Source organism: Lutjanus erythropterus, chromosome 4 (assembly GCF_056507025.1).
Source record: "Lutjanus erythropterus isolate fLutEry1 chromosome 4, fLutEry1.hap2, whole genome shotgun sequence".
Classification (NCBI taxonomy): domain Eukaryota; kingdom Metazoa; phylum Chordata; class Actinopteri; order Lutjaniformes; family Lutjanidae; genus Lutjanus; species Lutjanus erythropterus.
Genome location: NC_139320.1, coordinates 34834329 through 34852701, shown reverse-complemented (window position 1 = coordinate 34852701; position 18373 = coordinate 34834329). Strand labels below are relative to the sequence as shown.

At 39.3% G+C, this 18373-nt stretch overlaps 1 protein-coding gene across 1 annotated transcript; it reads left to right on the top strand.

Moving 5' to 3' along the window:
• The first annotated feature begins 11906 nt into the window (after positions 1–11906).
• Positions 11907–18172, top strand: otol1b (otolin 1b). The gene is made up of 5 exons (XM_084716494.1): positions 11907–11920; positions 14453–14868; positions 15696–15785; positions 16758–16829; positions 16914–18172. Exons 2-5 carry the CDS (start codon positions 14466–14468, stop codon positions 17810–17812), a joined length of 1464 nt encoding a protein of 487 aa, XP_084572620.1. The 5' UTR covers positions 11907–11920; positions 14453–14465; the 3' UTR covers positions 17813–18172.
• The last annotated feature ends 201 nt before the right edge of the window (positions 18173–18373 follow it).

The window sequence follows — 18373 nt, the reverse complement described above, 5'->3', positions numbered from 1 at the left end:
CTCACATGATTCAGCTCCATCATCTCCTGCCACAAAAATAGTATGATTTTTCTTCCTGTCATCTCACGATCTGAAAAAAAAAAAAATAGATTCACATTCAGAGATGAGTAAAGTTTATTTCCTTTAATTTTGTAATGTGCTTTAATTGATAATGGAAAACTGTTAAAACGTACACGTTGTCTTGAAGTAACACGGTTATGGATCCCAACCATGACATTTTTCATATTGTATATTAAGGTTTACTGTTACAATATAAGATATATATAGGGTGTAAAATGCATTGAAATTATTTAATTTTAAAGTTATTTAGTAAGCAGTAAGCTTATGGCAGCAGCACAATGACATACCATATATCAGGAAAGACACACCAGGAAAATGAAAAAAAAAAAAAAAAAAAATTAATGCTGAAATGTGATTCACTATCTTTTTAATTTAAAGAAAGTTATGATACTTAGGTTTGTTTCCAATTCATTTTCATGTTGTCTAATGAAAACATGCTTTCACTGGGTGCAAATTGCACCATTTCTGGCTTTTATGTCACTCAGTCAATAAACTGTGCACAACAAAACAAAGAATAGTTGAACAAAATAATAAGTTCATGTTCAAGTTCAAGTTGTTTATTTGTCATTTCCACATACAGAGTATACGGAAACAAAACTGAGTTTCTCACAGTCCAAGGTGCTAAAACAGACATAGAAATATGGAAATGTAAGAATATAAAAAAAGCAAGTGTGTAAAAATATAAAAGATAACGACACATCTTGCACAAGGAAAAAATGCAGATACAAACCAGATTCTGAACAACGAGGCATTTGCCTGTTGGTATTTTAAAGTGCAGTATGTGTGTACATCATTATGTAAACATAGTGATCAGTGCAGCAGAATGGATGAATAATGCAGTGGAGCAGAGAAAACTGTGGTCAGTTTGTAACATTCAACGCTATGAGTAGTGCAACAATTACTGTAAAACTTGTAAGTAGAAAAAAAAATACTACACAGATGAATTGTTAAACTATAACAATATGAGCAATGTAACAGTTATTACAGATATTATAATAATATTTGCAGGAATAGAATAATGCTGCACAGATGAATTACAAAATACTAAGAATATCAGTGTAGTAGTTCAATAAACAGAAATGTAAACAACAGTCCCCAGTTACTATGAATAGATTAAAAACTACAAGAATATCTATATACACTGCATCACAAAACTAATAAACCTAAAAACAAACATAAACCGGTATATTAGGCTAAACAATTTCACCATTTTTTATACTGAGGTAATCCAAAAACGTAAAGTAATCAAGTTACCCATCATTTTATTATTGTGATGCTTTGATGAGGTGACAGTAACCCTCCCACCCTCTGGAAATACGCTGACACTCTTTAACACATTCATTACTATAGGCTGTTCCATGATGGTATATTATGTTGACTGAAGGTAAAATCCAGACAAACGAACTTAAGAAGACAGTTCCTTTTTTAATGTTTTTCCATTTCAAATGGTATCAATTTAAAACGGATGGAACAATGGGATAAATTCCATTACTATTGTACATTTTATTCTCCTTTTGTCATTCTTTACCATTATGGTACAGTGCTGCTTTAAGGGAACATGCCTTAAAGTGCACCCCAAAAGAATTATTTTTTTTAAATGTTTTTCAAATGATATTTACTCTGTCTATGTTATGACTAAAAATATTAGCTTTGTACCAACTGGCATCTTAATACACACCGTGGAGGATTAAGCAGCTCCCTGCAACAGGTCCCATTGTTCATCTCCACCCTCCTACAGGTGTGTGCGCCATCACAATGAATGTCTCCATGGTAATAACCCCACAGACTGTTTGGCCACAATCTATAGACAGTGACAACAATGGACACATTAAAACACACATGCACGCACTGTATTACAACTTGTAATGTAACCTGAATGATCTATGACTGACTCTATTGTTTTCATGCATTAACTCTTCTAGGCTGTTTACTTTTGTAATTAGTACACTTAAAGGTGCAGTAAGTGATTCTGGAGAAGAACATAGATCATAGATCAAAGATGTTTGAGCCTCATTCATTTCCAGGCAGTTAGATACTGATGCTTTGGGTTGGGTTGATTGTTGAGTCTCGTTGTTTTGTGGAGAAGCTCAGTCCCATAGATGTATTTCGTAATTCTACCACAAGCTGCACTGTTGGCCTGTTTTAAACAACACGTTCTCATATACATGGCAAAGTAGGCTGATTGTCTATTATTCCTCAAACAACATACATAGATGGAGAGTACTGGCAGCAACAACTTTACCTGACCTTAGTTATGTCATGTAAGTCACATGACATTAACTCATGTGACATAACACATGTAGTTTACCTTTAAAAAGCGGCTGCAGTTTGGTTAGTTTTAGGCAACAAAACTACTTGGGTAGGTTTAGGAAAAAAATCATGGCTGGGGATGAAATAAGTACATATGTGAGTCACATGACTGAAGTGAGGGGATGGAAGTCACATCTATAACAAAACTTAAGTCACTCAAAACTTTAAATAATCTTATGTTTACTTCAAGTTTGCTTCACGCAGGACTTGAATCCTGGTCTTTATCATGAAAGTCAGAGTGAAAACTGATGAACAAAGACGATCGCACAATTCTTAATGTCACTGTCTTCAAATCACAGGACAGCCTTTTACAGGCAACGATCTCACAACATCTTAAATCTTAATCTACAAAACAAATTTTAAAGTGCAAAGTCAAAAAGGTTTATAGTAATTTTCCTGGATTTTGTTTGTTTGTTTGCTTAACCCGCCCCACCAAAGAGCACCTGTGAGATCAGCCATTAGGGGCCATGCAGCGCTTCCCTTTCCATTGTGAACTAATGTAACCAACAAATCTGAACATTTTCCAGTTAACTGCATGACTTCTCTTGTGAGTCATTGTGAAACTTGCAACCACTGGGAAATTTTTTGAGTCACTTGTGTAAAAAATCTGTGACATAAAAACAAATGAATGAACTAAAGAGCAGCCCAGGACATGACAATACCCTGCTATTATCATGTATCATAGCGTCATTTAACAGACTTGTTTTGAGGGAACATTGTTTGCACTGTTGGGTGTGTGTGTGTGTGTGTGTGTCTGTGTTTGTCTATCTCTTTGTTGTTATAAGGCTAGACTGTTTTCGGTCCAGGCTTGACTAAACACACTCCAAGAGTTATTTCCAAAAAGTCCCATTCGCACTAAGTAGATGTTTTTAGGGATATATGAACCAATTTTCGTATTACACCACAATCCTGAAGTACTTTGTTAGCCAACAATTTCCTGCACTTACAGTACAAATAAGTCTTAATTAGGAGATAGAAAGTTAAAAAAAATATGAAATAAAAACTCATAAATATCAAATTAATTCATTATTAATGAATTAAACACAGAAATTATGAGATAAAAAGTTATAATTGAGATAAAAAGAGAAACAACCCTCACACAATTATGAAGAAAGTCATAAACCTGAGATAAAAAGTAACAAATCAAAACTGGTACATTAAAAAATCATAATTATGAGATAACAGTAATAATTCTGAGATTAAAAAAAATCTAAATTAGGAGAAAAAATGCCATAATGATGAGATTTATTCACTTTACAGTAAAACAAATTCTTCATATACAAAGAAAATCAAATGTTTTAAACATGTTGGCAAATCACCCACTGAGCAAACAACACGCATAGATTCGATTAGACACAATGGTACAAAGTAGTAACATGATTTGTGGCTATAATCACATCCACAACAGAGATCAGGTACAGGACCACATTATCATGGTCTGAGGATAAATTAATATGTTGTTTTATGTCAACACCAGATTTATTTCTAGCCTGATCTTTGTGCAATCAGACAAGGTTTGTTCTGTGGCATTTAGAGCAATTGTGCAATCATTTGTTGATCAAAGATGGAGGAGGAGGAATTCACTTCATGTCACGGCTCCCAGCTCCACAGTGTATCTGAGTTATGAATCAGTCAATATGAGTCTGGGAGTGGTTGGCCTGATAAAAACCTGAGCCCGGCTGCAAGGCGTGAAACCACAGCTGGAGCCAAACCCTGACATTGGTCAATGGACTTTCACTATAAAAGAAAACACGTTGCGCTATGACTGGCTCTTTAGAATTAAAGTGAAGATCAGTGTTTTCAATGAACAGACGATAAATAGACAAACCTTATTCCAAAAAAAAAAAGTCATGCTGTGTTTAAAGTAAATAAAAACAGAATACAATATGCAAATCATTTTCAGCCTATATTCTTTTCTTTTAATGACATTCAGGAAACATTAATGGTTGACGTTATGGAAGAAAAATTCTTTCTCATTCTTACTTAATTTATGATTTCACTTTCTCGACAGTCGTGAGCCTCTGTTGTTATATTTTGTGCTTCATGATGCGTCACACATTTTCATTTCTTTAAATATATATATATATATATATATTATGCCTTTCTTTGATAGGACAATATGGAAGGTACTTTTCCTCTTCAGCCCAGAGGACGCAGTGTTTATGATTTCCAGAAATAACGTGGTTTGATGAGGCCGCAGCACACTTTTCCACTTTGCGTCAGTCCATCTCAGATGAGCTCAGGCCCAGAGAAGTTGGCGGCATTTGTGTATGTTGTTGATATGTGGCTTTTGCTGTACGTGGTAGAGTCTTAACATGCATTTGTAGATGCAGCAACAAACTGTGTTTACTGACAATGGCTTACAGAAGTGTTCCCAAGCCCATTCACTGAAGTTCTTTAAACAATTATGTCAGTTTTTAATGCAGTGCTGTCTGAGGGGTCAAAGGTCACAGCCATTGAATGTTTGTTTTCATCCTTGCCCCTTATGTGAGAAACTTCTCTGGATTCTCTGAATCTTTTAATGATATTATGGATTGTAGATGATGAAAATTGTGTTGAGAAATGTTCTATAACTGCTGGACTATTTGCCAGTGCAGTTTTCCACAAAGTGGTGCACCTCACTCCCTTCATGTTTGTGAATGACTGAGCCTTTCGAGGATGCCCCTTTAATAGCCAATCATGATAATATCGCCTGTTTCCAATTAACCTGCTCACCTGTCAAATGTCCCAGACAGGTGTTTATTGAGCTTCCACAACTTTCTTAGTCTTTTGCTGCCCCTTGTCCCAACTTTTTTGGAATGTGTCACTGGCACAGAAACCAATAAACCTTACCAGTCATCATCATCACCATCTGCATATTGTAAATGATAAAGGTTTGTATAAGGCATAATACGAGTAGACATCTACTTTTATAAATACCTCAAGTTCATTAAATGCATTTTTGTCTAGGTCTAATCAGGTGTCTTAACAATTACACTCAATAATTAAAGGTTTGTAACTGTAATGATCCCTGTGGTTAAATCTACCGTGAAACACAAGTCTGCCACCAAGTGGTCAAACAGAGAAATAATCTTTTGCTCAATGTAGCACAGATGTGACAATAATCTCTTTCTTTGCATGACTAAAATCATCAAAAGCCTCTGAATTTAGCTGAGAAAGCACTCCACTACTATTACTTCTCTTTCAGTTATGACTATCTGATTCACAGTGTGGTGTATTTCAGGGTATGGTGGTGAATATTCATTAAAAGAGGGATGTTTTCATCACTGTGTGCAGGCTGCTGTGAAGGAATGTTTGACAGGGTACCAAGAATTTTATTGTGAAACACACAAGCGAGGGAACAAGACAGAGTTTTGTAAAGTCTTTTTAACTTGATATACAACCTGTTTGATCTTTACAGGGTCGTGGAGTCTGTTAGGTGAGCTACACCTAATCACTGGGCGGGGGGGAACAATCAGCTCAGGACAGAAGTCGAAGGCAAGTTTGCTGTTTATTTTATGTCAAGGGTAATCCTTGATTTCGGGGCATATGAGGACATGGACGGGACCTCATGGTGGTGCATTCAGTTGTAAGCTGCTGGACTCACACTTAGCATTAACCTCTTATTCTGTGTAGGTTGCCCCTCTTTCCCAGAGACACAAGTCATGGCCTCAGAGGAATTTGCAGGATCCTGTTTGTTTCTTGAGTCTTCTGTCCAAATGCCAAACTAAACCAACAGGCCGGCAGTCAGTCACCTGACTTTGTTATGATTAATGACCAAAGAAAGTACAGTGCACAGTGCTCTCTGCTGGCGGGGGATTTTTTTTTTCATTGTACAACGTAAAGATGTTACATCAAGTTTCAAGTCACTGCTCATACAGTTTGCATCAAAAGAAATTCATGCAAGTAAATGAGAAAAAGAAAATCAAGGACACACTGTCCTGCATTTTCATGTCACTTGTTTTGAAAATTGTCAGTTGTTTTGGTAGTGACAAAAGGTTAACACTTAATCCTTTATTTGGGGGATATAAGCAAAATTTTAGTGCTGTTCTGCAAATTAATGCAGTTAAAATTCTGTAATGTGACAAATTCAAGCTGAAATACAACACTTGTAAAATTGTCACTACCTAAATAGTAACAACCAAAATGTGATTAAGTTTTGGTTGTGACGTTAGTTTTTGTACAACAGGGAACACGTAATCCTTTATTTGGGAGAAATTAATCAAATTTATAACCTAGTTATGTAACGTGATGTAGTTCACTGTAAATACCAGCTAAAATATAACACCTCTAACACTGTCACTACTGAAACAGTCACATCTGAAACATGGGATGTTTTGTCAAAAATAAAGTACACTGAATTATCAACTAAGGTGTTATGATGATGTTTGTTTCAGTGTATATTAAAACTAAGGAATCCTTCAGTATGATTAATTCTATGCCCTTTACAAAGTAAAATGTCAAAATATGGTCAATCTAAACAAAAAAGAATAATTGTCCCAATTGCAGTTTTTATTTATTAACCCATGAAAAAAAAAATCCTAAAAAATATTTTTACCATGTAGATGTAGATAATGTAGACAAAATCTTCATAAGTCAATATAACCCTTCTTATTATGTCAACTATTACTGTGTTTCAGTAGTGACAAATTTTGGAGGTTTAAAAAATATTCCAAAACTGTCTGAAAGTAAAATATGTTGATTATCTGTACATTTACGAGAAATGTGTTCCTTGGATGTTGTACAAATTACATGCAAAGTTTTTGGGGAAAATACAGGTTTTTCTGGTTGTCCTTTGTCCAAAAACAGACACAGAGATTTTTTTTGGTTGAACAGATAAAAGTACAAATAACGAAGTGCCCGTGCACCTCTACTATCAATACATTAAATGTATATGTAAAGGAATGATTCCACTAAAACAGCTTTTCTCTTGTGGAAAAAGGCCATCATGTTGACACAACTGATTCAAGTGCATTAGAAACTAATCCCATATCATCAGAGAGGCTTGTTGATGAAAGTGTGAAAGTTTTTTTGTACTCTGTCTGACTACATGAGATGTGTCTTCACTGCCAGCAGATCTCCTGCCAAAGTCATTAGCTGCTAATTCTGCAGGATCTAGATTTTCTTTGATAAGATCCCACAGTGAAAAACAAAACACAGTCTGTGGCGTTATTGTTACTGGTGAGCATAGCAGGGGAATAATTACACAGAGAGTGACTGGTTGTTGTGTTGGTTACTAAACAAGTCTGTGTCTTATTGTCTCGCTCTCACCCTCTCTAATTCACTCTACACACATTCACTGCAGCTTCAGGATCTCCTTTACATGAATGGGGTTAATGTAAGGCAATACACCTCCATCCATCCAAGTCATCTTTGGTCCTCTCTCTGCTCGGCTGCACCCGTTGAGTAAGTTAACTCTTCCTTATCCCTCGCTCTATAGTCTGTGCGGGTGGAGGCTGAGGGCAGGGCCGGTGCCAGTGTTAAATGAACGGACAGGTGAGCGGCGCCTGGGTCCTCTGTGACCAGCTGGGCACTGTAAGCTGACCGCCGCTGTTGTGTGTGGTCTGAATGGAGCCCAGAGACGGTGGGGTTGAGGTCGGGCATGGAGAACCCCAGAGGAACCCGTCTCGCTGTCTCAGGACTCAGGTGCGTATCTTACACTCATTCTGTTTGTCCTTTATGAAGGGGCAAGTCAGGGACACTTCACCTGAGCTGCTGGGAAGAAGAGCATGCAAATAGATGTGAGGAAGAGATAAAGAAAAGTGTACATTAGAAGATTTAAAAAATGGTTTAAATAAACATAAACTTCTCAGGGTCAGCTCAGAATCAGCTCTATTTAAAGTCTCCGATGACCTACTACTACCTCTCGACCATGTTAAATGCACCATACTTATTCTTCTTGACCTCAGCTCTGCTCTAAGGTCTCATTGGGCACACAGGAGGGGGTGGGATGAGCTAAAGGACAGCTGATCAACCCCCAAATGACAGCGGGGCAATGAAAGGGCTCTGTAACAAAAAGATGCATACCTTCTTAATCATTGCACCATCAGAGTTCCTTTTTCAGTAATGACTTATGGCCCAACTACACGCCCCCGTTTAGGCCACACCTTCTTCCATAACTCATTAACCATGTCTCGTAGACTCTTGTGGGAGACATCACCGTTGTCAGCAGAGAGTTCCTATTTCAATAGTGTGAGTTAGCCTCTCCCCTATACTTTTGCCATGCCTCTTGTCATAACTCATTCAAGGTTTGTCATAGACTCTTGTGGGAAGCTTCACTGGAAACAGAGTTCTTTTTTTTTCATTGGCGAAGGTGATTTTGTGAATTTGTGCTTGTTTAGGGCAGTCATCCTTGTTTTACCTGCATCTGGTGCAGAATGCTGCTGCTAGATTCACCCCCAGTCATGTCTGTGAATGTTCTCATTCATCCAGCTCATTGTTATCCCAAGAAAAGATTAAATCGAAGGCAACTGGACTTGTTAGTTTAATTTTTTCTTGAGACACCTCCAGTCGTGTTTTAAAAAATATGAAATGCTCTGCAAGGAGTTAGAAATTCTGCAAATTTCTTTGCAAAATACCTGGTTAAAATTGATTACATATAGCTCTACACCTTGTCCCCACCCCCATGGATATGTTGACAAGGTTAAAAATGTAATTTTCACTGGTGGGGGGCTTTAACTGGTAGCCCTACTTGCTAACCCTCCCGATTTTCCCAAGAGACTCATGTTTTTCATTGCCCTCTCCCTATTTCCTCCTGGGATCACAAGTCTCCTGTGTTTCTCCCAATTTCTGACAAAATTTCACAGCTTTTCTTCTTCTTCTTTTTGTCAATCACAATCTGTTTCTGACACTGTACAGAGTATATAAAACCCACAACTCTGAAAGTCTCCCATTTCCACCCACACAGCTACACCAAACCAGACTTCCTAAGAAGAATTCCCATTTCTTAAGGAAAGTTTTAAAGGAAATGGGCATGCATTCTGTAAAATCTGCAGCATCAATTTTCTTTTAGGAGCAGGGGAAAAATATATGAATGAAAGAAAACTGATGAATATTAGTTTATGACAGAGATTTACGGGAGGTAACATTAGAGGGGTGAATTATTCTGGTTTCTGGTTTCCCTGCGTTGGCTACTGGTATAATGTAGGGCAGAATTTAAGTTCCTTTTTTTTGTTTTTAAAGCTCTGCATGGTCTGGCATCCCAGTACATCTCTGAGCTCCACTGCTCCATTTCCAACCCCAGATCTCTCAGATCCTCAGACCAGCCCCTCTTAGCTGTCCATCTATTGAGGCTGAAGGGGTTTAGAGCAATCAAGTGTTCACAGTATTCATCTCAAAGTTTTGGATCAGTCTACCATTTTCACTTCCCCGCTCTGTAGACACTTTTAAAGCAAAATGCAAGATCCACTTGTTTTCCCAGGCTTTTGAGTGCCCTTAAGGTTTCATTTCTGTTCCTCTGTTTATCTGTTCCTTTACTTACTTATTTGTGCATGGGATGGTATTTTTATGTGATTGCTTCTGCTATTTTGCTGTAACGATGTTACATTTCATTTTATTGTCCCGCACTTTGGTCAACTTTGGTTGCTTTTAAATGTGCTTTCTAAATAAACTTGATTTGATTTGATTCTCCTGTTTAGTAGCTCTCTCCTCATCCCTCCATCCCACCATCACCCCTCTCTGTTTCCCAAATTTCATTTCCCTTCTTCCTGCTCACTCATAGCTCGGTCATAGATCCCTCTGAGGATGTGAGGTCTTTGACAAGTGAGGCATGTCCACTGCTCAAGCATTCATTGTCACTGGCAAGTCGAGAGTTTCGACTAGACAGCTACCAGAAAATCACTTTTCTACAAAAACCTGATGCTATCTTGTTACACCCTAAGAATGAAATCATTGTCCAGCCACACAGTATGAATCATAGTTAGCAAATGTAGCTGCCAGCAGTCTTGGGGGCTTATGTGCAGAAAGTCGGTCACAGTGATCAGGCAAGCATTGCAACTGCACTGATTTGAAGGAGATTAACTGGTTCCTTTGACAAACAGCTCAGGTTTAGCAACTGTTGAGTGAGGAGATTATCACTGCTCTTTGGGCTAAAGCTTTCTTCTGGATATTTACCAAGTACTTTATTGTAAACACTGAGCTCAATGTGCTGCATGACAGTTTGCAGATTTACTACTAAGTCATTTTAAATTAAAGGTATAAGTAGGATTTGTCAGTTGCTGTTTGTAAACACACCATAAAGACAGTTGATTACTGAGTCTAATTCTCAGGACAACAAATGCAGACGTACTGGGTTACTAAAGTGCCCCAAACACAGGTAATAAGGAAACAAGAAGGAATGAACAGAGGACGGGTCCTGGTAGATCATGAGTGATGATTAGTTTTGTGACTTTTGACAACTCAACCAAATTCAACGAGTCTTGAAATATTCAAGGGTTCATGATCTATGTAAAGTAAATTAGAAATAAAAACTTAAAAAATCCAAAGCAGATTAGACCTAAATAGTGCATTTTATTCAGAAAAAACACAGCTTCCCGCTTACAGTATGGCGGCGACATTAACATAACACAGCAACAAGCCAAAACAGTTGATGCAGCTTCTATGTTCAATATGTCTATGGTCTAACCCAATTGTTCCCAAACCCAGTGGGCCCCTTTTCTGCCCCCCCCCCCCCCCCCCCCCCCAACAACCTTCATAAGCCAAAAATAATGTAGCTATAGACCATTTTATTGCTGATGTGATGATTGCATCACAGTGTTGGCTGGAAAGGAAAAACTACCACAAAGTAGTGGACCTCATAACCGAGTGAAAATATGATTGCTTTGCTGTTGAGTGTCAAAATTGAAATATTAATGGCTCAACATTGCTTTGTTGGCCCCATAAATCTCACTCCTTTTGAACTCAACAGACAGAAATGAAATAAAACTCACCAAAATAGTCTTGATTAGTCTTTGCACTGTCATAATGTGTCATAAAGTCTGACTCTGATATTGTCATAGGTGGACCCTCAAACCATCACCTTGCAGGATTCTGAGTGGCACTACACTCGTAAAAGATCTGTAAAAATGGTTCGCACCTTCCTGTGTGCAGGAACATGCAGAATACTGTCCAGACCTAAGCTTGAAAACAAGCCGTTGTAGTGCCCCGGCCTCTGACTGTCACAGAACCTTCTTTGCCTGGCTTTGTCCAGCGTAAGAGTCTGGGTAGTAGGTTGGGTGTTGGAGGAATGCCTCCCATATCGGGTGACCCATTGCCCCCACGGCCTTTGCTCCTCGCCTAGCTCGCAGTGAAGGAGTGCTCCTGGCGAACGCTGTATCCCGTGTCACAAAAGCACCTTTCTACACAACAGGGGTACAGAGAATGGTCCACAGCACAGTGGTTCTCCTTGGGTCGCCTCCAGCCCGCCGTAGTTGGATTTCAGACCTCCCCCTGTGCTTCCAGCTAACACCCTCATTGGTGGGGATGTTCTTTCACCCAAGGCTGGCAGAGATATCAGAGAGACCTGGAGCTCCTGGTGCTGCCTCCAAGCAACCGCAAGAGAGGATAAATGACCATACCACTTATGCATAACTGGGTGAGTCTTAGCATTTTTTTTCCCCAATTAAACATAGTGCACAGAAAATTGAGTGTGAGCATGATGGATAACCTGTTAAAATGAGTAGTTTATGTTTAAAGAATGATATATCAAAGTTGAGGAGTGTTTTAGACATCAAAAATGTGCCTTCGTTACCTAAGATGATGCAGGTTTTTCATTGTTGTGAACATTTTCCCAGTAGAAATTATTGATAAGCAACCATAAAATCAGCTTGGGGAACGATACTCTGAATGATAGCAAACGAGGGACAGGTAGCATCACTGATGAGGTAGGTAGCTTTGTATTTATCCCTGTGGGGCATATTTCAGTTCCACAGTAGCAGAGATTGAAAGGAATAGGAAAAAGAAGAATTCTAAATGAGGAAAAACTAGACAATACAAAAAACCCACAATGCAATATAAAAGAATAAGTTAGTATTAGTGTTGATAACAACACTAACAGGTTACATTAATAAGCATAGTAAAGTATAGTGTGAAGTATAAAAAGTGAAGAACAGTGCAGACAGTGCATGAGACAGTATAGTCAATAAAATAAAAGGTTTGTATTGTGCAAAAACAGTCCACATATATAGTTATTGTTATAAAATGTGAAATGTATAAAAAAGACGGCGCAAGCAGAGTCCATATGACAGTTAGGACATGTGAATATTTATAATACAGTAGTGCACAGAGTCCATATGGATAGTGGACAGTGAACTGCAAAACAGTGACCAATGTACACAGAAGGTGATACAATAAAATAGCTTACAGTACATGGTGGGGGACCTTCCAGCACTGGGCTGACTGAGACTACAGTCATTACCAGAGGTGGCGTTGTACAGCTGTATGGCAATGGGTATAAAACTAATTTAATTTAATGTAATTACTACTGACAAATTTTCTATGTGCTGAGGTCGATACTGATTAGATACTGATTAAATAGCAGGATAATTGCACAGGTACATAAATACATTTATTTGGCACTGAACTATGATTATGACACATAAAGCTACAGGTGCCATTTTTTTTCCTCCAGGCGGGGAAAGTCATGACTTGTCCTAGTCTGCTTTTAATTGGCAAATACTTATTGCTTTTGTTGGTTGGGTTTGCTAGGTTTAGGCATGAGGAGTGACTGATTAATGTTAGGGTAGAAGGTTAGGTAGAAGGATATCAGTGTAAGCCAATCAGAGGCAGAGTGGGCAGATCATGACTTTGCCCTTCTGGAAAAAAACGTTGGCACCTGTAACCCTGTGTGAAGAATAGTTCATTGCCTAATAAATGCATTTATTCACTGTAAAATATCATGAATTCGGTGGAATAAACTAATATTTTCTCATTAACTTACTCTAAAATTATAGTCTTTATTTTCAGACCACTTCCAAACTTATAAACATTAGTTGTTCTGACTTGAAGCCTTTTGAGTCAAATTAATGTACTGCTGTGAGTTCACTCAACTCATTAAATTAAATTTCAAAAGAAACTTGATCAGCATATAGCAGACTTCCCAGCATGCAATTGTTTGAGCGTTAAAACCCTCTTCAGACCCCTCTGTTCTCTAATAATGGAAGCTTGCTGTCTGTGTATAGTAAATTCTAAGATAAATCATAGTTGTTTCTTTTTATAATAATAAATACAATGTTAACCATGATCAGTACCAAATTCCTCATACACTTAATTTATTCAACTTCTATATATATATTAAGCTTATTGAACTTGAATGTTTTCTCAGATTCACTGAACTCAGTTGACCCTCAGCAATTGTCCAAATATAGAGTAGCAACTGGAGCTAAGTCACCGCAGGCCTGTCAAGCTTTGCATTTCTTTACATGTTGAAGCAGCGGTTTTGCAGACTTTCAAAAACATAAAACACGAACATGTGTGAGGAATTGATAAAAAAATTTTGTGTTTATCTGCTCTCAAGTAAGCTGCAGACATTAACATCTCCAGCTAACTAATGCTAGTCTTCTACTTACAGGAACTTAACCTCCAGCCAAACTCGTGTGAGATACCACTGCATTTAAACATTAAAAAGTCAGCTGGTGACAGATTTCTCAGCTGATTCAAAGAGTTTACGCAATTAACATTATGTTAGCCAACTACACTTATGAAATCTGCTAATGGGAGTTATCATTTCAGCCAACAAAATCCACAGTCATCTACTATAAATTCGAAACTGCTTTTATTTTCCTCTTTGTTGAATCCAACCTCATGTTTCAACAATTACTCCCAGTTTCACTGCTAAATCTGCCACTGTTATCACTGTAAATAGCTCATGTGCGGGGTGAGAATGGAAAGCTTGACAGGCATAGCAACAGTAACTAAGGAGGGTGGGGCTTAGCAAAGGGTCAGCTGGCTTTATATTTTCAAAACTCATCAGAATATTTGAACAAAATATTCAACCAATGATCAGTTAACTCACATTTTAAGACAGCTGAGGAACTTTTATATTTAAATTGAACCAACTTAAAATGATTTACAGTGTATTTTTGTTGAGCATAGATGGAAAACAAACAAAAAACTCCTCTGTCCTCAGATCCCAGTCAACCATGAGGATTATCTACTGTCAGTCGACCTTTGTGGCTGTTGTCGTGGTTACACTCACTGTGGCGTTATGCGTGGAAGGTAAGACCACACAGAAGCCAAAGTACCAGTTCACCAAGAAGCCTGTCCCTCAGATCACCGTGCACAGCCCTGTGACCACCAGCATGCCCAAGACTCACAAGATAGTGCCGAGCGCAAAACCTGTGGCGCCCCATCCGCTGCCCACCACAGAGAGGACCACCTATCCGAGTCACATCTTTCCACAATACCACACAGAGAGCACTGAGGCCCCTGCTGGTGGCCCTGAGAACTACACCCTGGATTACAACGAGTGTTACTTCAATTTCTGTGAGTGCTGTCCACCTGAGAGAGGCCCCAGGGGGCCGAAGGGAGACAGAGGCCTGGAAGGTACTATGCTCACTGATACAGTGCAATAAAGAAGAGTGATAATTGTTTAGTCAGCTAAAGGGATAGTTCTGATTATTTGTCGGTGAATTATCCACAGTAGATGGTGGTCGACATGCACCTAGTTTTGAGAAACAGAGAAGAGTACCAGCTAAGCTAAGCAATTAAATGCTGAGGACAGTTTCAACATGCCTTTTCTTGCGGGAAACCACAGCTATATAAGCCAAAAAATATCACTTTTCTCCAAACCAACCAGTCTCAACAGGTGAAATCACTAATTTTACTTATGGGAGTTTCTGGTCTACTGCTGCTTCGATCTGTTAATTTGCTTGTTTGATTGTATGACTTTGGTGTTTTAAAAGCTTAATTCTGATTCACCAAACTCACACAATAACACAAATAAATTAACAGATTGAGGCAGCAGTAGACCAGCAACTCCTTGTGTTCTGCGAGGTAAAATTACAGGTTTCACCTACTGAGTTTGGTTGATTTGGAGAGAATGATATTTGGCTTATATAAAGGGCAGTTTTCTGTCAGAGCTGTCTCATGACAAAGTAAAATGGTGAAAGTATTCTAAATATAGTGAACACTTAAAGTGATATTCAGTGATGAAAATATGTTTTGCTGCTGACCCTGTCCAGAACAGTATATTGCTTAGCTTCCGTGCTGATACTCCTAACTTTGGTCATGCTGACCTCCATCTACTGTAGGTAATATACTGAATGTCAATACTTATGTCATGCAACCCCACTTCAGATAGTCCAAACTATCCTTTTAATTTGTTTGTTTGCTTTCAGCATTTTGAACTTTACTAATTGTTGCTTAACCAGGGCCACCAGGTGAAAGAGGGCTTGCAGGAGCAGCTGGTTTACCAGGACCACCAGGAGTGAGTGGTCCTATGGGGTTAAAAGGAGTCAAAGGTGAATATAATATAATTAAATAACATTACACATAATTTAGATTATTTATTATCATATATTGTAATAATGCAGAATGCAGCCATGACATATTATATATTACAAGGACATATCATGAGCACCATAACAAGGGCCCAAACACGTGAAGGACCAGTGTCATCCTACTGTGCTGTGATTGGCTGTGAGTACGAGTGATTTGGCAGCTGGGAAAAATTTACCAAGGAAGCTGTGGTGGATGAATGGATCAAATACAGGACTCCCACCCAGGAGACATGATTTTGTGTCCTGTGTGAAGCTTAATGTTACTGTCAGCTATTTTTTAGATTTATTTGACATACTTTCATTAAAAAATATGTATTTTTCAGTTGCAGTTTGGTTAGGTTAAGACACAAAACCCACTTGTGCTGGTTTAGGCAGGAAAACTAGCTGGTTTAGGAAAAGTTCATGGTTTATGGTTGAAAAAGCCCCTCTCACAACCTTAGAAATGCTTTCTTTCACAAGAATGTGTTGTTGAGGTTATCGAGTACTAGGCAATCAAAGCACAGTAGGGCAGCACTAGGTAGAACAGTCTTGGGGAAAAATTTTCACTATAGTGACTTTGAAAATTTTTTTGAAGTTTTGTTTGTACATGTTCTGAACAAGTCTAGTCAATGCGACCCCCTATCCCCCTGGGCCTCTGGGTTTGTGCCCACTAAAACTAGTTTAAAAAATGAAATATTCATATTGCTTATCTTTAATATTGTCAGTTGAATATTATTTTTTACATGTCCATTTTTAAGGGGAAAAGGTACAAAAGAGAAAACTCTGCACACTGTTAGACTCCAAATAAATATTTTAAACCTCCTTTGGACTTTCTCTTTAAAAGCAACTAACAGTGTGCAGACTTTTCTCCTTTGCACCCTCCAGTGACAGTTTCTGTTTTGCACCTGAATATTTTTTGCCTGGATGTGTGCAAACGTGGTCCCTCTTCTTTAGGGGAAAAAGGTGACAGAGGAGGAAGTGGGACAGCTGGGTCACCAGGAGTCCCGGGGAAACCAGGACAAAAAGGTGCAAACTTGTTCAGGTGATTGTCGAGTTCTTTCATATTGATGCCAAAGTTGGTTAGTTCTGACAGTTTGCCTTACCTTGCAGGTGATGTTGGCTCAAAAGGTGAGAAGGGTGAAATGGGGTTGCAAGGTGTCAAAGGAGGTAGGGGAGAGAAAGGGGAACCGGGCCAGAATGGGACTACTGGTGAGAAAGGAGAACCAGGAAAAGAGGGGCCAGCTGGACCTCCAGGAGTGGCTGTTGAATTAGGTCCTAAGGGAGACAAAGGGGACAAGGGGGAGTGTGGCACATTTGGGGAGCGGGGACAGAAAGGTGAGCGAGGGGATCCTGGACCTCCTGGCATCCCGGGAGTGATGGGCATCCCAGGAATGAATGGCAAACATGGTGCCCCAGGTCCTGTCGGTGTGCGAGGGGATCCAGGAGCTCCTGGACCACAAGGAGAATCAGGGGTCAGAGGATCTCAGGGACCACAAGGCATAAGAGGGATGGTTGGGCCAAAAGGGGACAGAGGTTACCCTGGGATGAGAGGTGAGCGAGGGATCCGTGGATTCAAAGGAGCTAAGGGATCATGGGTTCCCCAGAAACGCTCTGCCTTCAGCGTAGGCATCTCTCCAAGAAAGTCCTTCCCACCCTCTGGATTCCCGATCCGCTTCGACAAAGTCTTCTACAACGAAGAGAACCACTTCAATGTCACTTCCAACAGCTTCACGTGTGTCCATGCCGGTGTTTATGTCTTCTCCTTCCACATCACCGTACGCAATCAGCCTCTGCGAGCCACGCTGGTGGTGAACGGGTCACGGCGGGTAAGGACACGGGACTCCCTGTACGGTCAAGACATCGACCAGGCGTCCACTCTGGTGGTGCTACGGCTGGCACCAGGTGATCAGGTGTGGATGGAGACATTCAGAGACTGGAATGGGGCGTATGCCAGCAGTGAGGACGACAGCATCTTCTCCGGATTCCTGCTTTACTCAGACAAGCCTTGATTCTCTGCTTAAAATATCTTCTTCTACTGGACTATATCCGTGAAAGGGCCAAACAGCAGTGGTGCTACGCTATCCTCATCGCTCATGAACTGCTCCAAAGTTGTACTGCACATAACACTGTAAACCCCAATTCATCCATGACACAGCATTTTAGTCTAGAGTCAACACCAAATATTCTGGGTCGCACCAAGCGGTCTTAACTATATTTGTCCGTAACTGCTAAGTCAATCTTAATTATGCACCAATGTTGCACCAACCAGATTTAAACCTAGTCTTAACTATGCTGCTCTCTTGCTGATTTGTAGCTCATCATTTCTAATTTGCAGCAACATTATGGAGGGTAAAAGATAAAGAAAAGGCTATTTCTATTACTGGCGAGCAGTCCAATGTAGGCTAATAACAAGAAGCAGTCAACTGGGAGACTTGTTGAGCTTGTTGAGATGAAAATAGACGGGCAGTTGTTAGCGAGCACACTGCTTGAACTAATTTCACTGAACTAATAACCACAATATCCCCAGTGCAATTTTGAGAGTTGTTGAGTGAGGAGAAACTCAATAAAGT